Below are 25,054 nucleotides of genomic sequence, written 5' to 3'. Positions count from 1 at the left end.
AAATTTTTAAATAAAATCTTAAAAAGTATAGATGTAATAATTTAAATAAACAATAATAATAATAAATAATAATAATAATAATAATAATAATAATAATAATAATAATAATAATAATAATGCAAATAGATGATTCATTCAAACTTACCTTAAATTTTAACGAAAATGAAAAAAGGAAATGATAATACGGCTTTTTGTATGTACAACAACAGTAAGATGCTCACAACAAAAATGATGATGGATGGATGCATCCCAAGGAAATTTTTGGGTTTTTGGTTTTGGTGTTTTTTTTTTTCATACAAAATCAAATCAACAGTGTTGGTATGTTCGTTAACGTTTACGGGTATAAATGGATGAAGAAGTAGAAATCAAACTCAAAATTTTGTAATAAAATAAATTTTGTTTAAATTGTGCTGTGTTTTTCAAAAAAAAAAATTGAAAATAAAATATTGATATTTGAATGAATATGATGGAAGGGATTCATAAGTAGCTAAATAAAAAAAAATAGAAAAAAATTTATAAGAACGAAATTTAAAAAAATTAACTAAATTAAAAAAGTGCAGATGTTTTAGAACAAAAACAAAAAAACTAGGGACAAAACTTAATAAGTTTGGAAAAGGAAAAGTTGGTGCATATACACAAAACTAAAGTGCTGTACATATAAAAAACACAATCAACATAAATATTTGAATATAAAAAGGAGGGGGTGTTCAAAACCCCGAGCGCTAAATTAACACACTACATAAACCATAACGTTTAGTTTTTGAGGGGGGGATTTTAAAAGGCAGAAAGAAAGTTTTGATATAGAGGAAATTCGTTTCAATTTTTTTTGTTTTGTTTTGAGGAAAAGCTATTTAAAGCTGGTGTTGCATTAACCAGCCTACCTCGAATTTGGACTCGTTGATCTACTGCGCTGTTGATTTGTTTGATCGTTAACATAATGTACAATAGCCGAGGTAACCTCTTTAATGGAGGATTGTATCTCGGGTGTAACAGGTTGTAGTTTATCATTATTAGCCGGAACCGTTTGGCTTGTGGGTGATGTGCGTTGCTGTTGCGACAATAGGGAAGAGGCCAATCTGTTAAGGTAGAAAAAAAACATGTGAAAAAGATTTCTTAAACTACAACAATTTTCATTAAGACTTACCTTTCATGCGCTGTTCTCTGTGATAGTTTCTCCTGACTACGCCAACCCAAATACGGTTGACGCATAGAGTTTCGTATCACACTGTGACCACTATTCACAGACATAAAACTAGAATTTATCGGTCCGCCGCGGGAAAATGATCCTCTTTGTGAAACACTTGGTGATGTTTGTGATGAATTCAAATGTGATGTGGACCATCTGGAGAAGGCACCACCACTTGCTCCGGTACCTGTGCCACCAGCTGCATGAACATTTTGACCCGCATGTTGTGTACTCTGACCACCATGATGACTATGTGCCGATGGACTTAACAGTAGAGGACTACGATCGGATCTCTGTGATCCCAAAGAGCTTAACGATGTGGTTTTAGAATTTAAACCTACCCATCGTCCAGAATCTTGTGTTCGTTTACGGGTAAAGTTACCGGGTTTATAGGCGGAACCAGTGCCAGCACCATCGGGTGACTTTTGATTTTGATTATATTGTCGGAACCAGTCGGGTATGTTGAGACGTTGTAGTGAGGCTTGTATACGCAATTGATGTTCACTTAAGGCGGCCGGATTGTGATCGTGGGATTTTTGAAGCTCATTTTCGGGGGGCTGTAAAGAAAGAGTAAATATATTTAGCATTTAGTTTAAATAATTTGAGATTTGTTTGATATACGATACGAATCTTTGATGAAAAAAATAAATCTATAGGGTATAGTTCAAATTAATGTTAAGACAATAGACTATAGCCTAGACTATAGACTACACTATAGAAAATAGACTAAACTATACTATAAACTACACTATAGAATATAGACTACACTATACCCTAGATTATAGACTAGAATTTAAACTAGAATATAGACTAGATTATATAATATAGACTAGACTATAGACTAGACTATAGACTAGACTATAGACTAGACTGTAGACTAGATTATAGACTAGACTATAGACTAGACTGTAGACTAGACTATAGACTAGACTATAGACTAGACTGTAGACTAGACTATAGACTAGACTATAGAATAGACTATAGATTAGACTATATAATAGACTATAGACTAGACTATACACTAGACTATAGACTAGACTAAACTAGAATATAGACTAGATTATAGAATATAGACTATAGCCTAGACTGTATACGAAACTATAGACTAGCCTATAGACTAGGCTATAGACTAGACTAGACTAAGGACTAGACTTTAGACTAGACTATAGACTAGACTATAGACTAGACTATAGACTAGACTATAGACTAGACTATAGACTAGACTATAGACTAGACTATAGACTAGACTATAGACTAGATTATAGACTAGATTATAGACTAGATTATAGACTAGATTATAGACTAGATTATAGACTAGATTATAGACTAGACTATAGACTAGACTATAGACTGGACAATAGACAAGACTATAGACTACACTACAGACTAGACTGTAGACTGCACTATAATAGTCTATTACACTATAGACTAGACTATAAACTAGTTTATAGACAAAACTATAGAATATAGACTAGACTATATAGTCTATTCTATAATCTTTTCTAGACTAGAAACTAGCCTATAGCCTGCACTATAGAATTCCTTAAAATAACATAAATTATAAAAAATATTTGTTTTTGGTTCTTTAAAGATTTTTATATATTTTCAAAAAAGTTCTTAAATCTAAAATAAAATTTTAAAGTCTTCTTAAAAAGACTACCAACAATTTTTATATACAAATACAATAAAATACTTAAGAACTAATTTAAAATAATTTTACTTAAACTACTACAGCTTTATAATCATCCAAAGCATTTAAAACTGTATCCATATGTTTAGAGCATTTGCTTAAACAGATTTCAGCATAACGGCTTAAGAAATGCATATAACTTTCCAATTCTTGTATAGAGCACGACTTAAAATTGTCAGTATTGCCAATATTGCTGATATCCGTAACAATGTCCTTAAGTTGTTCCACATATTCTGGTGTACCCTTGATAGTATCCAAAGAATCCTTACCCACATAGGAGGGTTTAGTGTAGTTGGCCAAATGTTCTTGTATATCACCCAAACGTTGTTGTTCCGTTTGTACGGTATTCACCATTTCAGGTAATGAAAGATTTTGTGATTTTTCCGATGTTTGACTAAAACTATTGTCGAAAAGTTGATCCAAAGGTTCACTTTCATATTCACCACAATATGATTCTAGGCTCATCATGGCTTGGCTATTGCGTGGCATGGATAGTTCTTCATTATCCAAGGAAGCTAAATCGTAGTGATTGCTGCCAAAGGGTGAGAATGATAAACGTCCTCGTTCAATTTCCTCATAGTTATCGGATTCATCCAAATCACTAATCATTGCCGGTTTGCTGTGAGGCCAGGCATATTTGCTGCGTCCTTCTAAACCATTGCTATCACCAGATTGTAAACCCACCAGCATGCTGTATTGACTTTCCACTGAAAATTTCGCAGGTTGATACCAAAACTCCGGAACATTGGAGAATTCCACTTCATCTACACCAAAACGTAAAATGCCAGTTTCTTCGACGGTTTCCTTAATGACACGGAAGAGACGTTGTATTTTCTGTGGAGTTAAGTATTTGCCACTGAATGGTATGGCCAAGTCGCCGGTTGAGAACCAATAGTGTGAAGAACCTTTAGAAGCAGGCATGCGTTTTGAGGTATTATCCATATCATTTGGACCATGTACCGAAAATTTCTGATCATCTATGCCGAAATGCAAATCCTTGGTTTCACAGCTAGTTTGACTAAAGATTTCATACAAAAGACGCAATCTTTCGGCTTCATTGTAGTTGATTTCCAAAGCTACTGAGAAATCACCACACTTTATCCAAAATTGCGAAGTCTTTTGAACAGGTTTGTTGCTTGGTTCTTGGGACATTTCCATTGTGGGAGCATTGGCAAAGAATTTCTGTTCGGTTTGGCTGTAGGTTTCTTGTGCCCCCAAAGGTTGATCTTCTCTGATAACCTGCATGGCTAGAGAGTTACGTCTTGATTCTACATCATATAAAGATTTGCGGCGACTCTTTAAAGGTTTAGAAATGGGACTGAATAATTGTTTAGCTGAACCCGTTCCGGTGGAGGTAAAAGTATGATGTTCTTGTGCCTTAATAGGTGTTGAAAAGCCAAAATTGTTCTTGCTTCTATTCAGGCTAGTTATAGGAGAGTTTGTTAGATCTGGTGTAGAAATTCTCTTGAATGGACTTTCAATATCATTAGTAGCTGTTTCAAATCCCTGATCCGTTAAGGTATCGCAAGGCAGTTGTGGTTTTACAGTGTTTAGTGATGGACGTGGTGTAGACAAAGGTGTATCCAAAACTGTGAGTGTATAGGCCGATTTAATTTTGCGTGGTGAATTTACAACTCTCATTAAGGATTCATCTAATTCTGCTAGACTTTCTTCCGAATCAGGTTGCACCTTTTCTACGACTTGTTGTTGGGCTGGTTGTATGAATAACTTTTTATTTTTATGTTTAGTTTCAGCTTGTTTACTATCCGATTCGGAATCTGTAGAAGTGATTTGATTGACTTCACTCTTCATCAAGGCATTTTTACGCAATTTCTTTTTGCGTAAAGGCTTCAAAGGTTTGGCAAATTCGAAATCATTTTCTGAATTCTCAGTTTTAGTGGTTTGATTTTCAGCTTGTGAGTCTTCACTGGTATTCTTGGGCAGAGAAGATAAACCAGATTCACTTTCTTCGGTACCAGAGGATGTAGTTGAAGATGATGATGATTTCTTTTTGCGTGGCATAGGTATAGGTACTGGGGTGTTTTGTTCAGCTTCTATGATTTCCAATTTCGCTATGGCTTCTTCCAATAGTCTATCAATGGCGGATTTTTGTTTTTCTTCATCCACTTCTGAATGATTTGACAAATCTTCAATACCATCATCTTTATCGTGTTGCTTCTTGAACCACGAAAAGAACAAATCTTCTAGTTGTTGATTTTGGAAGATTGAATTGCTTGAATTAGATAAAGATTTGGTTTTTTCTTCTTTTAGATTGTTCTTCTCCAAAATATCCTCAAATTCCTTGGCTTTGAAGGGTGTAGAAGTATTGACTGTTGTTCTTGTGTAAGCATCGAAATCTTTCTTTATAGAATTGATTCTTTGTAAAGTTGGGTTAGGTTTAGTTAAACCATTATTTAACTCAAGTTCTTTAAGTAATTCTTTAACGGTGGCCTGTTTCTCAACAATAACTCCACCTTGATCAATATTCTTGTTTGAACTTTCAATTAGTTGATCATGTTTACCAAATTGAGGATTCTTTTGAGACATTTCTTCCACAAATTGTGTATAGAATTTAGCTTTGTCTTTTACCGATAACTTGGCAAATACTTCTTCCGCCACAAAACAAGCAGAGTGCTTCTCCTCAAATTTATTTAATGTTTTAAGACGTGGACTAGGAACTGGTGCCTTTGGCTTGGTAAAACGGGTTCTAGGTTTGGGTACAGGCTTTTCAAAGCTGGCTTTTGGTTGTGGCTTAGGTTCTGGTGAGAATTCATTTACCAAAGCTGCATACTTTCCCACTTCTGAATCACGTTTGATGAGTTGCGAGATTTTGGTATTGAACATCGAGGCCATTTGCTTAACTTTGGATTTCTTCAACTTCTTGGGTGATTTAGGTTTGTTAGACATCTTGGGTGTTTCGTAGACCGATGCAGGTGATTCGTATTTCATTTTCAATTCCTCAATTGAACGACGTTTATTGATGGGAGTTGTTTGTTGGTTAGCTTGATTGTAAGACATTTTGATAATAATTTTCAAGGTAATAACTTTGTTTATTTGCTTTAAGCGTTGTTAACGTTAGACGTTATAGTTTAGAACTGATGCTAATTGTTGCGTTCCTTAAGTATATATAGCAAAATGTGTGGTTTGTTTACAGGTAGTTGGAATTTCTAATCCTTTTTCTAATGTTTAAAAGGTAGTCTAGGTGTGACTAAAGATTAGCAGTTTGATTTCATTTGTACCTGTTTTCTTATTGGGTTTTAATCTGTAATACATCTGCTTGGGTTTTTCAAGAGTTAAGCCTTTTTTACACAGAAGTTTGTGTAATAGGCTTGTGGATAGTTAGTCCATAGTTAATTACAGCAACTAAGTTTAATATGTAATATTACGAAAAATTCTTAAAGAAAATTATGTTTATTAGTTCTACTAACATTCTAAGAAGTCACGTACGCGTAATCAAATGTAAATCCTGGGTTTCAATGTTGGTTTCGCAAACAATTTCAAACACGAGACGTTGATCATCGGCTTTATTGTCTTTGATATTCAATGATATTGAAAAATCAAGACAATTGATAATTTTGAACTCAATTAGCAATTTAGAGCATTTACAAAGAACATAAGTCATGTGGTAAATGTATTGTGTTCTAGCAACTTAATGGATATTGAGAAATCAAAGGAATTCATCCAATTTCTTTAAACTTTATTCGGATTCCAGTGAGTTTAACTTGATCCTGTGATGTCATATACAAATTTAGCTTTTCGTGTTGCAGGTTTATCGTTCATCAAGAACTGTATACTTCTTGCTAATCGATAAACCTGCATCAATCAAAGCTAAAGATGTTTTCAGAACATATAATAGACAGACTTCATTTTCGAGTCAGTGTGATGTGCTTGTACATTTGAGGGTGTTGAAAATCTAAATTTGTCTTTGTTTCAATTCTAATGATGAATGAGGAGTACATAAATCCATTTTCAAAACCCTTCAAAGACAGACTAGATCTCCCAAAGCTTACTCACAATCTTTAATAGGGATAAATCCAATTCTGCTTGATTTTCTTTAGTTTTTAATAGGCATTTTGTAGGCTAAGCGATCAGCGAAAAGTTTCCAGAAGAGAAGTTTTCAGAATACATTGTAGACACAATTCTTTTCAGCAATACATCTTATTCTGTATAACTTCCTTCAGATTCGAGCTTCCATCAGGGTTTCTGTCAACACACCTTTATATTCTTTAGGCTCAATTCTCCTAAACCTTCTTGAGACTCGAGTAAGCTTCTTACATCGTGTTATTTGGGAACTCGAATTTACTTGTTGAATCCAGGGCTCTCATAAGGGATTCACTCAATTGTTTTAAACAGATCCAAGAGACTCTTCTAAAGCCTCATTTTGCTAACTCTTCGATTTGGAAACTATAGAGTTTATATGGTCGATATACACCTATTTACTTTCAAGAAAAACTTCTACACAATTTCTTTCGCGAAAAGTATTCAGATGTTTCGCAAACTCTAAACCATTTCCCAACTTATCCGATTCGAAATTTGTTCTTTTTGAAGAGTCACTTTCTTCGATGTTAAAGGATAATTAAGTTTGGTTCTAAAATTTCGAATGTAACTAATTCAATAGTAACTAACTCAACAGTAAATCTCAAATTTCATCGAAATTTTCCAATTGCACGTGTCCATTATATTACAAAACAAACCTTAGTTGCTATTACTACAAAAAGGACTACCCGCAAGGATTTCACAGTAATCTACCTGAGAAAAGGGTTTAAGATTCTTTTGAAAAGAAAAAAACCAACCACATGCATAACACCTCCAAATTTAGTCTTTGTTTAAACCAATCAGAAAATAACAGGTACTAAATCAGTAACCCAAACTAAAAGATACTTAGTTACACTTACTATCTTTGACCTGTTTAGTAAAACGGATCATTGGAAATTGTCTAAGTACCTGTTTGTAGTGTAAACCTTTTGCTATATATACTTTGTGAAATGACATAATCAGCATCAGTTCTAAACTGTAACGTCTAACGTTAACATCACAAATAGAAAATTAATTTAACAAGTTTTTAACTTAAAAACCAAAAATGTCTCAATCTAATAAACAAACATCTCCCATCAACAAACGTCGTTCCATTGAGGAATTGAAAATGCAATACGAATCATCATCGACCGTCTTCGAAACACCCAAGATGTCTTCCAAACCCAAATCACCCAAGAAATTGAAGAAATCTAAAGTTAAGCAAATGGCTTCTATGTTTAATAACAAAATGTCACAACTTATGAAACGTGATACCGAAGTGGGAAAGTATTCCACTTTGGTAAATGAATTTTCACCAGAAGCTAAGCCTCAACCAACAGCCACTCTAGTAAAACCAGTACCCAAGCCTAGAACACGCTTAACCAAACCTAAAGCACCAGTTCCTAGTCCCAGAACTAAAACACTAAACCAAAATCAAACTAAACTCTCAGTTTGTTTTGTGGCTGAAGAAGTTTTTGCCAAGTTGTCGGTAAAGGATAAAGCTAAATTCTATACACAATTTGTTGAGGAAATGTTCCGAAAGAATCCACAATTCGGAAAACATGCTCAACTAATGGAAGTCCCCAACATCCAGAATATAAATCATAGTGGTGTTATAGTTGAAAAACAAGCTACCGTTAAAGATTTACTCGATGAATTGGAATTTAATAAAGTTTTTCCCAAGCCCAGCACGAATAAGAGTCATGCTTTACAAAGAATGGATTCAATGAAGAGAGCTTTAGCTGCACGCAAGCAATTACTAGATAAAAGTTCGACTCCTCTTAAAGCCAAGGAATTTGAGGATATTTTGAACATGGATAAGCCAACAAATGAAGAAAAAGTTAAATCTTTGCCTCGTATTCAATTGGAAAATGAACAAGATCAAACAACTAATACTATTTTCCAAAATCAACAATTAGAAGATTTGTTCTTTTCCTGGTTTGAGGAGAAACACAATAAAGATGATGGTGTTGAAGACATATCGAATAGATCGGAAGTTGATGAAGAAAAACAAAAATCAGCCATTGATAGACTATTGGAAGAAGCTATAGCTAGATTGGAAGTTTTAGAAATCGAACAGAATGTTGCAGCAACATTCAAAAGAAACTCCTTTAGTTCAACCTGTGCTAAATCCTCAGAAACTGAAGAAAGTGAATCTGGTTTATCTTCTTTAGCCAAGAATACTAGTGAGGAGTCACAAGCTGAAAGTCTAGGTACTAAAACTGAGAATTCAGAAAATGATTTCGAATTTGTTAAACCTTTGAAGCCTTTACGCAAAAAGAAGCTAAGACGCAATGCTGTATTCAAGAAGGAAGTCTTACAAAACGAAATCAATCAAATAAATTCCACTGATTCGGAATCGGATAGTAAGCAAACTGAAACTAAAGCCAAAAACAAAAAGTTGTTTATACAACCAAGAGCTACAGAAGAAGAGAAAGAGATCCAATCCGAAGAGCAGGAAGTTTTAGAAGATTTAAATGAATCCTTAATAAGAGTTGTAAATTCACCACGCAAAATCAAATCGGCCTATACTTTAACCGTTTTGGAAACTCCTTTGTGTACACCACGATCATCGCTCAATTTTGCTAAAACACATTTAAACAGAAGTAGTCATAATGCAAGTCAAGTAGCTTCTGATCAAGGTTTTGAAACAGCTACCAATGATAATGAAAGTCCCATGAAAAGAGTATACGTGGCAGCAGAAACCAATTCTACATTCTCTTCTTCGTTGAATAGTAGTAAAGGCAATTTTGGCTATTCAACACCCATCAAGGAGCAAGAGCATCATTCATTTGCCAACACTAAATCGGGATCAGCTAAACAGTTGTTCAGTCCTATTGCCAAACCCATGAAAAGTCGTCGCAAATCATTTTATGATATGGAAACAGGACGCTCGTCTTTAGCCATGCAGGTTATTAAAGAAGATCAACCTTTGGAAGCTCAAGAAACCTACGAAAGTCAAACCGAACAAAAATTCTTTGCAAATGCTCCCACTATGGATATAACCAAGGAAACAACCAATAATGCTGTGGAGAAGACTTCAATATTTTGGATTAATTGTGGTGACTTTTCTGTAGCTTGGGAAATCAACTACAATGAAGCCGAAAGATTGCGTCTTTTATATGAAATCTTTAGTCAAACTAGCTGTGAAACCAAGGATTTACATTTCGGCATAGATGATCAGAAATTTTCCGTACATGGTCCTTATGAAATGGATAATAACTCAGGCCACATACCCGCCTCTAAAGGTTCTTCACACTATTGGTTCTCTACCGGAGACTTGGTCATACCCTTCAGTGGTAAATACTTAAGTTCACAAAAAATACAACGTATTTTCTGCGTCATCAAGGAGTCGGTTGAAGAAACTGGTATTTTGCGATTTGGTGTAGATCAAGTGGAATTCTCTAATGTTCCAGAGTTTTGGTATCAACCTGCCAAATTTTCAGTGGAAAGCCAATACAGCATGCTGGTGGGTTTACAATCTGGTGATAGCAATGGCTTAGAAGGACGCAGTAAAAACGCCTGGCCTCACAGTAAACCGGTAATGATTAGCGATCTAGATGAATCTGACAATTTTGAGGAAATTGAAAGAGGACGTTTATCATTCTCACCTTTTGGTAGTAATCACTACGATTTAGCCTCCATGGATAATGAAGAACTATCCATACCACGCAATAGCCAAGCCATGATGAGCCTAGAATCATATTGTGGTGAATATGAAAGTGAACCTTTGGATCAACTTTTCGATGACAGACAACCAACATCAGATCTATCACTACCCGAAATGGTTTACAATGTAGAAAATCAACAACAACGTCTAAGTGCTGTACAAGAACATTTCGCACGATATGTTAAACCCTGCTATATACCTAAAGATTCCTTGGATTGCTTCAAGGGTACGCCAGAATATGTGGAAAAACTAAAGGACATTGTATCAGATATCAGTAATATTGGTTGCAGTAATCATTTTAAATCATGCTCTGTGGATGAACTGGAAAGTTATATGCATTTTCTTAGTCGTTATGCTGAGATCTGTTTAAGTAGTTGCAACAAACATATGGATACAGTTTTGGAAGCTTTAGTCGATTATAAAGCAGTTGTAGTTTAAGTTTTAGTATAATAATAGTTCTTAATGGTATTTGTTGTATATAAACGTTGACAGTCTTCTTGTAAAAAGACTTTAAATATATTATTTATTTAGATTTAAGAACTTTTAAAAATAATAAAATTCTTTGAAAAAAAAACGAAAAATCTTTTATATTTGATATTTAGAACAAAGAAAAATATTAACAAACAATTTTTGTGTAAGATTTTTTCCACAATCATATCGGAATGAATAACAATTAACTTCAATAATTAGGGATAAAAAATAAAAAAAATGTAAAACAGGGATTGATATTTCTCCTCCTAAATAGAGGATGAGGCTGTCTGATACTTGTGCGAAATTCGTTTCGGGGTTAATCAGATGTAATATTTTGGTATTTTTTTAGAACTTTAAGAAAACATTTTTTATTTATTTATTAATTAATATAAGATTAATATACATATTATAACAATATAAAAATATAATATAAATAACATATTATAACAAAAGCGAACAGTTCTGAAAGAAAATGTTTTCATTTAATGGGTACGTTTCATATGCCTTTATGAAACCAATTTTGAAACAGTTTAGTACTTCTGAAAATATAATTGTTCTTGAATATTTTCTGTATATCTATCTATCTATCTATCTATCTATCTATCTATCTATCTATCTATCTATCTATCTATCTATCTATCTATCTATCTATCTATCTATCTATCTATCTATCTATCTATCTATCTATCTATCTTTTGTATACTTAACTTGCAATTCATTCATTCAATTTAATTGTAGTTTTAGCTTTCATAGTTAAAATTAATTGTAATTATAAATTAAGTTTTTCTTGTAATTGCTATTAGTATTACCTAAATTTTAATTACAAGTATTTGATTATTTCTCAATTACACATTACATGTATTGCTTACTATATGCCCCTAAGACTATAGATAAACTCTTATTAATTATTATTTAATGTTTTAAAATTCCTTAACATATGTTAACAACATAATTAAGATTACAATTGTTATGAAAAAAATAAAAGTAATTATAAATTTCTTTTTTAAATAAATTTTATTCATAAAATTTTTACTTAAATACTAAATACATATTTAATGTCTTTAGAAGACAGTCCAGTATATACAAAAAAGGTTAACTTAAAATCTAAATTTAAATGAAAATCAAATATTTAAACCACAACAGCTCTTTGGTCCAAAAGAGCATCCAATACTTTTTCCATATGATCACTACAGCTATGCAGACAGATATCAGCATAGCGGCTTAAGAAAAACATATAACTTTCCAATTCTTGAACGGTACAATCTTTAAAACCACTGCTGCTGCTTTTGCTAGTTATTTCTGCCACTATACTTCTGAGTTTAGCAATATATTCTGGAGTTCCCTTAAGAGCATCTAAAGCATCACTGGATAGATTAGCAGGATTATTGTAGGTGGACAGTTTAGTTTGTACTAAACTTAAACGTTCTTGTTGTGATTTTAAAGTGTTTAACATTTCTGGTACTGGAGTGGCTTCAATTTGTGGTACGGGCACGGGTTTGGCATTATATTTATCACCAAATAGATGGTCCAATGATTCATTTTCATATTCATAACCAAATGATTCACTATTCATCATAGCTTCACTATTGCGAGGCAGGGAAAGTTCTTCAGTACCCAGAGCAGCTAAATCAAAATGATTGCTGCCAAAGGGTGAAAAGGAGAGACGACACGAATCATTATCTTCAAAATCCTCACATTCATAGTCGGACTGATCTAAGTCACTAACCCTTACGGGTTTAGAGTTGGGCCATGCAAACTTGCTGCGTCCTTCTAGACCATTACTATTGCCCGATTGTAAACCCACCAACATGCTGTAACTGCTTTCCATAGAGTATTTAGGTGATTGATTCCAGAATTCAGGAACATTTGAAAACTCCACGATATCTACACCAAAACGCAATATACCAGTCTCTTCCACAGAAGCTTTAATGAATTCAAAGAGACGTTGTATCTTTTCGGCAGACAAACGTTTACCACCAAAAGGTATAGCCAAATCACCAGTAGAGAACCAATAGTGTGAACAATCCTTATTAGTCGGTAAACGTTTTGAGATATTCTCCTGTTCTTGAGGATTGTGTACGGAAAACTTTTGATCATCAATGCCAAAATGTAAATCCTTGGTATCACAACTTCTTTGGCTAAAGATTTCATAAAGTAAACGCACCCGTTCGGCATCATTGTAATAGATATCAAGAGATACCGAGAAATCACCACATTTAATCCAAAATTGTGAAGTTTTATTGGTATTAGGGCTAGTCATGTCATTGCACATATCCAAGGTGGGTGCATTGGCGAAAAAGCTTTGTTCAGTGTTATTTATATTGCGCGGCGAAATCATTTCATGATGTTCCAAAGGATGATCTTCTCGTATTACTTGCATGGCCAAAGAATTGCGTCTTGATTCGGTATCATATAGAGATTTACGGCGATTTTTCATAGGCATTGCTATAGGACTGAAAAGCTGTTGAGGAACTGTTCCGTTGGTTGATTGTTCCGCTTGTTGTTGTTGTTGCAAATGACCCTTAATGGGTGTTGAGAATCCCGAGGGAGTTTCAGCTTTATTTTCTACATCTGAACCGAGTTTAATGAAGAGAGGTCCTGAAACTTTAATATCAGTTCGTTTTAAGGCAGATTTCTTGGGAGCACGTATGGGACTATCCATATCATTGGAACCAGTTTCAAAACCTTGATCTATAAAGCTATCAGCCAAAGATCTAGGTTCAATATTTGGCAAAGCCAAAGTCAAATCAGAAGAATAAGTTTTGTTTTGTAAATTGCTGAGATCTTGTTCGATATCATTGTCCACTAACGAGGGCCAAGAGCGACAAGTTTCATTTCTAACACATTCACTGGAGTCCAAGACTTTGTTTAAATCCTTTAAATCATCTTCCTGTTGACAAGGTATTGGTGAGCAGGCAGTTAAAGTGTAAGCTGATTTGATTTTGCGTGGTGAGTTTACTTCACGCATTAGGGATTTGTCTAGTTCCACAAAACTAGGCTCAATAGGTGATTCTAAAGTTTCAGTTACTTGCTCCGTTTGTGGAGCTATAAAGAGCATCTTATTTTTGTTGATGGTTTCGCTGATTTTGGAATCTGAATCAGAATCGGTGGAGGTTATGGGATGTGTCTCTTCTATGGAGGTATCTTTTTTCCAGCTTAAAGTGCGACGCATTTTCTTTTTGCGTAAAGGTTTAATAGGTTTCCCAAAATCGTTTTCCTTTTCTAATTGTTCAGTTTGTTTGTCTTGACTAGCAAGCGGTGAATCTTCGCTATTAATCTGTGAGGAAAAGAGTGCAAAATTAGTATTTTGCTTTGTGGCGAGAGAGTTTTCGGTAAAACTTACTTTTGTTAAAGCGTCTAGACCCGATTCACTTTCTTCTGCTTCCGAATGTTTCACAGATGAAGTGGTTGATGCTTCACAGCTGGCCGAAGGTATTTGCTTGGCTTGTGTTGGTACTGGAGGAGCTGGTTTCTTTTTGCGTGGTGTCAACTTGGGGGTTATTTCATTAGCTTGAATATCAATTTCCTTAACATCCTTTTGTTTGGTTTCCACAGTTTCCAATTTTGCAATGGCCTCCTCTAAGAGCTTGTCTATGGAAGACTTGGTTTTGATTTCTCTTAATTCGGATTCCTTAACAATTTCCTCTTGCTCTTTATCTTGTCTTTCTCTCAACCAGGTAAAGAATAAATTTTCCAATTGTTGATTTTGAAAGACAATCTGAGGAGTCAATCTTTCGATTCTAGTGCGCCGGATCTTCTTGGGAGGAGCATAGGCCTCAATAGGCAAAGAGGAACGCATTTCATCATTGTTTCTCTTGTGAGAAGGTTCAATAATGCCCAATTCCTTAAGTACTTGTTCATGGTCTCTACGACGACGTGGCAAAGATCTAGCTCTTCTTTGTTTCTTCATCTCGGGAATAGGTTGTAGTGTTACGGTAAGAGTAGTAATATGAGATACTTTTTTCTCTAGAATATCTTCAAATTCTTTAGATTTAACTGGTCCCTTAGCATTAGCTTTAGGTTTACGCATCGAGTTGATTCTTTGCAAGGCCAAAGGTGAGACAGTTTGCTTAGGAAAGTTACAACGAGCCTCAAGTTCCTCTAGTAAACGTTTGACTGAAGCTTGTTTTTCATTAACAACTTCACCTCTAGCCACCACCTTCTTGACATTAGCTTCCATTAGTTCAGCATGTTTGCCAAATTTCGGATTCTTTTTGGACATGTCATTTATGAATTGTGTATACAGTTGGGCCTTATCCTTCACCGTTAACTTGGCAAAGTTGTCTTCAGATACAAAATACATGGATTTTTGTTGGGCCTTAGCTTTTGCTTTAGTTCGGGGACTAGGCAAGGGAGCTTTTTCCTTATTATAACGTAACTTGGGTAAAGGCAAGGGTTTGGATAGCTCTGCAGCCTTAACATGAGGTTTGGGTTCAGGCGATAATTCATTAACCAAAGTAGTATACTTGCCAGCATCTGGTTCTCTTCGGATAATTTGCGAAATTTTGGAATTGAACATCGAAGCCATTTGCTTGACTTTGGATTTTTTCAACATTTTAGGTGAAGATTGTTTTGGAGTCATTGGAGTTTGCTGCTTGGCGCTAGGAGTATTAGCTTCATATTTCTTTTTCAATTCCTCAATACTGGGACGTTGAGGAGCTGGATACTTTTTGCGTGAAGCAACAGGAGATGATTGTTTAGTGACAGTTGTAGCAATAGTCATCATTTTTAAAAGTGTCGTTTGGGTACAAAAATTTAGAATTTTTCTTAACAATTGGTGTTTAACGTTAGACGTTACAGTTTAGAACTGATGTTGAATTCACAATTTGCACAAGTTTATATACTCAACTTTACACACACAAGATAGCTGACAGAACAGGTAGTTAGAATCCTTTTTCCTTACAGTATCCTATGTGTATTAATCAGGTATCTTTTTCGCGACTTTTTTCCCTAATTTTTCGCGTTTTAATTTTATTCCCTATATAAAAGGTGTTTTAAGTAGCATTTAATGCTACCTGCTGGGATTATAGCGGTTTTTACTTAGCATATATGCAAATATGCAGCTGTTACTTGGTGTTAAGTATGCAAAAATTCTTTAGAATTTAAGTAATTAGCGGGAAATTTCTTTAGAATTAAACTAAGGTTTTTGGATATTTTTAAATTGCAGATGTAATTTTAAATTTAATTTTACTAATTACTAAGAAGGAATTTCCAGAATTATTTTCTTTTAAAAATAGTAGATCTAGCGATCTCTTAAACTACGAATTTTATCATTCAAAAGCTTTTCAAACTTCAATAGAATTTGGAGTGACAGAAATTAGCTCCAGACTTCAAAATATCTTTCGTTATCACGAGCTGTAACTGCTCGTTGTATGATCATCTTTAGGGACAAATTCCTGACGTTCGAAAGCGATCAAAACCTCAAGAGAATTTTAAAGTTCTAATGGTTCTTCAACTGAAATCTTTTTCTTTTCAAACTACTTTCAATATAGAAATATTCATCAGTTTTTTGACAAAAAACTTGATCAGACTCTATTTAGCTAACAGTTAAGATGTTGAATAATGGTTTACGTGGTAGTTCACTACACGCGAACTGTCAAGTTTGTCAATGTTGAATAATATTTGATAAGTTTTTGAGAATTTTCTATCTATCAGTTCACTTTAAAATGAAAAACATCTTTAAGAAATACTGATCAGATATCCACAGATATATATCGAAATAAATCCCAACTTTATGTATAAGAAAAATGATCAGTTTCTAAAGAAATTTTCTGTAGATCATTTGATCACTTTTACTACAAAATATTGATCAATTTTGAAAAAACTATCATCACTATATTAGGATCTTTACAAGAAAGTTCATTTAGACTATAGACTCACTTTCAGTAGAAAAATTTTCCACATATATATATGGAAACAATTTCCAACTTTATGTATAAGAAATTTGATCAGTTTCTAATTAAATTTTCTGTAGATCATTTGATCACTTTTATCACTTTTAAAATATTGATAAAACTACGATCACTTTATTAGGATCTTTACCAGAAAGTTCATTTAGCATATAGATTCATTTATAGTAGAACAATTTGCGAAGATTCATCCACAGATATATTGAAACAAATCCCAACTTTATGCATAAAAACTGATCAGTTTCTAATAAAATTTATGTAGATCATTTAATCACTTTTACTACAAAATATTGATAAATTTTGAAAAAAAACTACGATCACTTTATTAGGATCTTACCAGAAACTTTATTTAGTCAAAAGACTCACGACTGATCTTTACAGGAAACTTTATTTAGACTATAGAGTCACTTTCAGTAGAAAAATTTGCGAATATCCTTCCTTTATGTATAAGAAAATTTATCAGTTTCTGATGAAATTTTCTGTAGATCATTTGATCACTTTTCTAAACAATATTGACCAAGTTTAAAAAAACTATGAGCACTTTTAGTAGAACCGTGAACTTTCTCTAGAAAATGTGTATAATTTTCGATCTATTATTTCTAAAGAAATCTGCTAATTTCTATTAAAATTGTTGATCATTATTGATCAATTTTAAACGATCATCTAAAATATTTATTAAACAGTTTCTTAAAAATATTCTAAATAATCTTCTTCATTCTATTAACTGAAACTTGTGATCAGTTTATGAGAAAACTCATAATCAGTTTTCAGTCAAACGTCTAGTGAATAAATTGATCAGTTTTCACGAAAAAATTGAAAATGTAGAACTTTTCTAAAGAAATTGAAGAAAATTTTAGAGGATCATTCTAAAAAAATAAGCGTTTTAAGAATAAACTTCCATAAAAAGTTCATTAGTCATTCAGCTAAGAGTTCCGATCAGTTTATTAGGAAACTCACGATCAGTTATCAGTTTATTCTATACAAATTATAGATCGAAAATTTATACACATTTTCTAGAGAAAATTCACGGAATGATTAATCTGTTTTACAAAAATTTGTTAATTTTTAGTGAAAATGAAAACAGTTTTAAAATAATAATTTCTCAAAAATGTTTAACAGTTTCTGATCAATTTATTAGAAAACTCATGATCAGTTTTCAGCCAAATGACTGTAAATAAAATTGATCAGTTTCCACGTAAATTTCTGTAGAAAATGTAGATCTTTTCTAAAAAAAAAAATGGGAACAATATTAGAGGATCAATTACAAAAATATTAAACGTTTTAAGAGTAAACTTTCATGTAAAATTCATTAGTCTTCTATCTAAGAGTTCCGATCAGTTTATGCAAAAACTCTTGATCAGTTTTATTTAGAATAAATTGATTGGTTTCTCCACAGAAATCTTAAGAAAACATTGATCATTTTTTTGGGGAAATGGAAACGTTTCCGATCAAGTGAGTTAAAATTTTATTAAAGAGAGACAAATTTGTGTAGAATTCATTAATTAGTTTCCTCTCAGATTTCTTTAGTAAAAATGTTAATTTTTAGTAAATATGGAAACAGTTCCTAATCAAGTAAAGATCAGATTGTGAGGAAATGTAGATCGATATGTTTACAGAGTAATTTCTGTAGAATAAAGTGATTAGTTTTGATGCTGATATCTTTAGAGAAAATCTGAACAGTTTAAGATTATAATTTTTCTACAAAGTCATAGAAATGTTCATCAGTTCCTGATAGTTAGCTGATAGTTCCTATCAGTTTAAGAGCAAAAAGTTGATCGTTTTTAGGTAAATTTTTAGTTTAGCTAGATCAGTTTTTACGAAAATTTCTATTTGATATTAAAGATCATAGGCATTCTGAGGCAAACTATTGACCAGTTTGCTTTAAAACCATTACCTTAGGTGAATGATGAACTTGCTCGGGTTTTAAGGATCTTACTGCAAAAATGTTAAACAATTTCTTGACACGTTTTTAGTGAAACAGATTTCCAGCAACTTCTTGCCGATCAATGATCAATTTTGATCAGTATCTGAAGATGTTTCTTAAATTTTTGATAAAATACTTAAAATGGTTAACATTCTCAGACATACTTAGTTCCGATCGTTGTATTATGTTCAGTTACTGATGCAATTTCGATCAGTTTCTGTACTCAACTTTATACAAAATATACAAATACTTAGTTTCTGAGCAAGTTTTCCTAAAAATTTTGGAGATTCTCTAAATCTAATCAATTAAATTTTACGATCATTAACGATCGGTTTAATATGAATATTTATTCTCCATAATTCGATTTTAAACTTCATTAAATTTTGTTCAAAACAAAGCAAATCTTATATTTCAATCACAGAGAAGCCTTTTAGAGTCAGAACTTTTGAAATAAGATCAATAGCAATTCCTAGACAACATCATTTAGAAATTAATAAGAAAGTTTAAAATAATTTTCAATAAAATACATATTCAAAATCTTTAATAAGAATCCAACAATACAAATTCCTAAAGTTTAGAAAGTATTTCTCTTTCCAACAACAAATTTAAAGATCATCAAATAGCGAGATCCTTGTGTGTTGAAACTAAGGATTTTTCTATCCAACTAAAACTAAAATATAAAAAAAAAAATATTCCAAAAAAATGTTTGTTTCCAAAGCGGTTTTTTATTATAAATTTCAACTTACATTCAATATTAAAGGTAACGCTAAATGTCTTCATAAGACTTTCTCTTTCTCTTAAAACTAAAATATAAACTTAAATACTAAAATTAAACCAAAGCTTTTTTAAAAGCTGTAGTCATAGTCATTAAATGGAATGGTTTGGGGTTTTTTGTCATTAAATGCGACAACGATAAGGGAAGAAACTTGTAGTTACTTTTAAGGATAGAAAGTTGAAATCTTTTTTCTTCTAAAATTACAGCTGAAATGAACGTTGATTCATAACCACATCCAAAATCTTTTCTATATGAGCTGTACAATTGGCCAGACAAAGATCAGCGTAACGGCTCAAAAAGAACATAAAACTTTCCAATTGTTCGATGGTACAGGCATTGAAACCATTACCTCTTCCTATATTATCAATGGCAGAGATAATGCTTCTTAATTTACGCATATATTCGGGGGATTCATTGATTTCGATGACTTTTTGATTACCACTCGTTACCGTGCAACTAAGCATACGTTCTTCTAGAGATTTCAATTTGGTCTGTTGATTTTGTAAAGTTTTTAACATTTCCGGTACGGTGAACTGAGTTTCCAAGGCTTGTTTATCGGTTTGGCTTTTGGATAGATTTAGATGACGAGCATCTTCAAATATTTGCTCTAAAGAACCAGAAGAGTTTTGTGTTCTAAAGCTAGATTGTTGAGGATTAATCAAATCATCACTTTTCAACGAAGCCGTATCCGAATGTTGACTTATGGCGGAGAATGTAAGACTTCTTTCAAATTCTTCAGATTCCACATCAGATTGATCTAAATCACTGGTTTTTAAAGGTGATATAGGTGTTATAGCCTGGCTCCAGGTGTTACCATTATAGAGAGTAGTACAGTTAGGTGATTGTTGATAGATATTCGAGAATTCATAGCTATCAATGCCAAATCTTAAAGAACCCGATTCTTCCATGAAATCGCGTATATAGTTAAAGAAACTTTGTATTTTCTGGCTAGACATTTGTTTGCCCGTAAAGGGTATCAAAACATCTCCCGTGGAGAACCAATACTGTGAGCAATTGTTTACTTTAGGCACCTTTTTAATAATCTCATCAGAAGTAGCCGAGCTATTGTAGCAAAACTTTTGATCATCGATACCAAAATTCATTTCTCTAGTCTCTAGACTCTTTTGGCCATAGATATTGCTGAGCAGCATTAAACGTTCAGATTCATAATGATCTATAGTTATGGCAGCTGTAAAATCTCCCGAAGTTATCCAGAATTGTGAAGAGTTAACTTTGTGTGTGACTCCTAGAGGGGAATGAGATTGTTGCGAAAGAGAATCTTGGGTAAAGAAGGTGGCACTGTCATTTAAAGAACTCGGCGTGTAATGTGACGCTTCCGAGTCTTCTACACTTGAATCCTCCTTTATAACGGTCATGGTTAGAGAGGCTGGACGGCGTGGTGAAAAATTAGCTGCTATGGGACTAATAATGTGTGATCCCTTAGATCCAGATTGTGCGGTAAAAACCTGCTGCACTGGTTTATCTTTGTTGGGAGTAGAGAAATTTTTAGGATTCTCACGTTTAGTTAGAGATTTTTCTATATCGTTGGGTATTTTGCGTGTAGGCATTCTTAAGGGTGAATCCATGTCATTGGAACCCGTTTCAAAACCTTGATCTATAAAACTATCCATTAGTAATTTCTGTTGTTCTTGTTTGCTTTTGGCCAAATCGGTGAATTCGGTAGATACCGACTTGTCCTTCAAGACATACGATTCCTCATCAAGACAAGCTTCTAACAGAGAAGGCCAGGATCTGGAAGCTTCCTTTATGGGGGTTTTTGGCAAATCTGAATCGTAAAAATCACTTTCCGAATGAGGCGATGGTGAAGACATTACCGTCAAAGTGTAGGCATTCTTAATTTTCGACGGTGAATTAACTTGTCTTATCAAAGATGTATCCAATTCCAAAATGCTTAACTCATTATTCACCAAACTAGGCTGTTCCAAAGGCACGGTATTGTTGAGGGTCTTGAAAATCAGTTTCTTAACATAATTCGAACATTTCTTGGATTTGGGCAAAGTACAACTTTGTATTTTGGTTTTAGGAGTTTTGCAATCTGAATCAGAATCTGTAGAGAATAAATTATTCGACTCCAGCAGTGAACTTTCCTTGCGCAAAGTCAAAGAGCGTCGTAATTTCTTTTTGCGCAGAGGTTTAGCCAAAAGATTAGAAACTTCTTGTGTTGGATATTCCGTTTGGGAATCTTCGCTAGTGGTCTGGAGAGGAATAGAAAAATCGCAATTATTATCTGTTTCTTTTGCAAAATTTTTCTTCAAATTTACCTTGGTTATACTAGTCAAGCCCAAATCACTATCTTCAGTTTCTATATCTTTGGGTTCTTCTGCTGGAATTTCCACTTCCAAGGGTAGTTCCACTTCTATAACAGATTTCTCTAGACTCTGCTCATTTTCCAAAGTGTTCTTAATTAAGGCAATAGCATCATTATTAGTAGCTACAATATGTTGCTCCTGTTTATTGGCTTCCAGTTTTTTGATAGCTGCCTCTAATATTTCCTGTACTTCTTGAGCTGGCAGCACATTATCTCGGGAGTTTTTGGGCACTATTTCTATAATATCATTGCTATTGTTAACTGGGGTAATATCAAAGGCCACTCCATTCTTTTCCTTTAGCCAGTGATAGAAAAGTTTTTCCAAATGTTGATTCTGAAAAAACATTTTAGGTGCCAGACGTTCATGACGTGTACGTCTTATTTTCTTGGGTGGAGCATAAGGCTCCACGCCAAAAGAAGAACGTATCATCTTTTGGGTTCTTTTAAAAGTTGAGGTGCCGGCAGAGGTGGGCTCTATAATACTGTTATCCTCAGAAAAAGTTACATCCTTCTTTTTGCGCTGACTTTTATTAGTTTTAAGTGTTGACTTTTTTGACTCTGGACTGGATTTTAAAACCACCGTTAAAGTGCTTACATGCAACAGATCCTGGGAATCATCTTCCAGTAGCGAACAGGATATATCCTTCTGCAGTAAATCTTCATATTCCTTAGATTTGGGTGTTGTATCCAAAGACAGTTTGGAAGTAGATCTTTTAAATCTTTGCAGAGTTTTTGAGAATGTTTTAGTGGGTGTCAGCTTGGCTTCCAGAGTATCTCTAAGATGCTTCACCGAATCCTGTTTCTCACATATAACTTCTCCTCTTTGTATTTCTTTCTTAACATTCGATTCCAAGACTTCAGCATGTTTACTAAATTTGGGATTTTGTTTCGACATATCGGCTATAAATTTATTGTACAGCAAAGCCTTATCCTTAACCGATAGCTGGGAGAAGACACTTTCCGCCACTAAACAGGTAGTGCTAGGTTGTTTTTGCAATTCCTTGCGTTTCATGGCAGGACTGTTGTTTAGGGTGTTAATGCTAGGAGATTTTTGCAAAGACTTTCTCTTGAAGAGTGGACTAGGTTTGGGACTAGGCAATTTGGTTACAAAAGTAAACTTGTTCTTTAATTTGGGTGATTTGGGCTTAAGAGTAGAGGTAAAGTTGGGCGAAGCTATAGACTCTAAACCGGGTGATATTGGTTCGGGAGTTTGTGGTTCTGGCGAGGAGCTTCGTATCATGGAATTGATTTTATTGTTAAACAATAAAGCCATTTGTTTAACCTTAGTTTTACGCGATAATTTAGGACTTTTAGTCTTTGAGGGTTTAGGAGAAGGACTGGCCTCTGTGTCCATTGAGGTCTCATACTTTTTCTTCAACTCCTGGATGTTGGCTTTTACCTCCAATTGCTGCTTCTTGCGTTTGCTTAAGGGAGAGGGAGTCAAGCTGCATTTGTTGCGCAAAGAAGCCACTGCGGAGGCTACTTTTCCTTTAGTAACTTTCTTAACCGGGGAAGTAGTTTTAATCAAGCTATCATCTACCACGGTAACTTCTTCATCGAAATACTTCATTAGATTTTCAATGCTGTTAACCAAAGCAGCACTATCTTTACCCGCTTCATAGGATGTTTGATGTTCCAAAGCATTAAGAAATTGATCATCATCATCATCTACATTAGTCGATTCAAATATTTCTTCTCTAGTCATGGTAGCCACCATCATGGTATTGGAACGTGACTTAGAACGTTTTCTCAGAGAACGACGTTCCCGAGAGTTTCTTTCAATTTCTTCCGAAATATTAACAAACTCTTCTAGATCTTCGTTATTAAAATCGGTTGTATTCACCACTAGTTTAGGAGATTGTTGTTGCTGATCTTCAGCTTCGTTGATCGAATTATTACAGGTCACGGTTGAGTTGAGAACCATGTTTAAGATTTTTTCTACGCTGGGATAAATTTTGACGGTTTTTGAAAATGTTGTTAACGTTAGACGTTTTAAGGTGTAACTGATACTTTTTCTGATGAGAGCAAAATCTTTTATACTAGAAATTTTGTAATACGATATCGTTAGACAGGTACGAGAGAGAGTGTTGTTTGCTAATCTTGTTCTAGCACGCACACACATATACTCATATTAAGTGGCTGCGCCTAATGGGATATTGATCCTTTACGTTGTGTTTTTCTTAAGTGAGGGTGTTTCCTAGAGAATTTGCATTGCATATATTCTCATACCTGTCTAATATGATCTTTTGCTGATAATGCTGCACATAAGCTTCTGTATCTTTATAGGAGGGACTTTTGAAACAATGACAGCTGCATTGTAGTTTTGCAACACAATTCGCGGTATAATTAAGAATGTCTTTTGTTTTTTTTTCGAGTGGAAATTTTCACAATAAATGCAAATATTTGTAAAATCTAGAAAATTTTCAAGTGTTAGTTTATTGTTTTCCAATAAACTAATAAACACCATTTCCAAAGAATTTTTTGTTATATTTTTTTCAAAAAATTCATATTTACTTCAAAATTTTATAGGTAAACCGGTTAAAAATTGAATGTTTGAAAAATATTTGCTACAATATTTTTTTTGGCATTAAAATATTCTCTTAAACAACTGTTATTGGAAACAACAATTTCTTCTTCAAAACAAAATTCCCAATAATTTACATCTTTTACATCCCAACAACTCGGCTATAGTTGGAGAATTATCATACTATTTTTTCCTTCAAAAATTTCATCATGTAATTTGTTACTTACATGAGTTTAAATGATTACAATTTACATGAACATTTTTGAAATATTTCCAAAAAACTGTATCTGCTTTGTTGTTCTTAAATACCTTATCCTCTTGAAGAAATAATAATCTTTTGTTGCGACAGAAAACGTTGTAAAAAGTAGATGCAGTTTAAATATGAATTTGAAAATTTAGGTCATAAGAAGCAAATATATTAATGTAACCAGATAGTTTTTATCACTGTATATCGATCAATCAATATTCTAACTATCTATTTATCTATCTATCTATCTATCTATCTATCTATCTATCTATCTATCTATCTATCTATCTATCTATCTATCTATCTATCTATCTA

At 33.6% G+C, this 25,054-nt stretch overlaps 3 protein-coding genes across 5 annotated transcripts in view; all 3 read right to left on the bottom strand.

Moving 5' to 3' along the window:
- The window catches only part of LOC124418458, a 42,256-nt gene extending 26,332 nt beyond the window's left edge, over positions 1-15,924 (bottom strand). For 2 of the 3 annotated variants that reach the window (XM_046945229.1, XM_046945230.1), the window contains exons 1-3: positions 14,560-15,772; positions 1,145-1,745; positions 882-1,076 (exon numbers count right to left, since the gene is read on the bottom strand). In XM_046945229.1, the coding sequence (XP_046801185.1) occupies positions 882-1,076; positions 1,145-1,745; positions 14,560-15,757 (1,994 nt within the window). In that variant the 5' untranslated portion in view covers positions 15,758-15,772. Of the gene's footprint in view, positions 1-881; positions 1,077-1,144; positions 1,746-12,032; positions 14,309-14,374 lie in introns of those variants that run through there. The other variant, XM_046945231.1, reaches the window with a different exon arrangement.
- Positions 2,867-5,844, bottom strand: LOC124418563. The gene has a single exon (XM_046945232.1). The coding sequence runs from the start codon at positions 5,823-5,825 to the stop codon at positions 2,907-2,909; it is 2,919 nt and encodes a 972-aa protein (XP_046801188.1). The 5' UTR covers positions 5,826-5,844; the 3' UTR covers positions 2,867-2,906.
- Positions 15,925-19,587: 3,663 nt separating the features above from the next.
- Positions 19,588-24,424, bottom strand: LOC111679568. Its single transcript, XM_023441145.2, has 2 exons — positions 21,922-24,424; positions 19,588-21,855 (listed from the first exon to the last, which is right to left on the bottom strand). The coding sequence occupies exons 1-2, from the start codon at positions 24,088-24,090 to the stop codon at positions 19,840-19,842; spliced, it is 4,185 nt and encodes a 1,394-aa protein (XP_023296913.2). The 5' UTR covers positions 24,091-24,424; the 3' UTR covers positions 19,588-19,839.
- Positions 24,425-25,054: the final 630 nt, after the last annotated feature.

Source organism: Lucilia cuprina, chromosome 2 (assembly GCF_022045245.1).
Source record: "Lucilia cuprina isolate Lc7/37 chromosome 2, ASM2204524v1, whole genome shotgun sequence".
NCBI classification, from domain to species: domain Eukaryota; kingdom Metazoa; phylum Arthropoda; class Insecta; order Diptera; family Calliphoridae; genus Lucilia; species Lucilia cuprina.
Note: the sequence above shows the minus strand (reverse complement) of the source record. Positions and strands in the feature narration are given on the sequence as shown.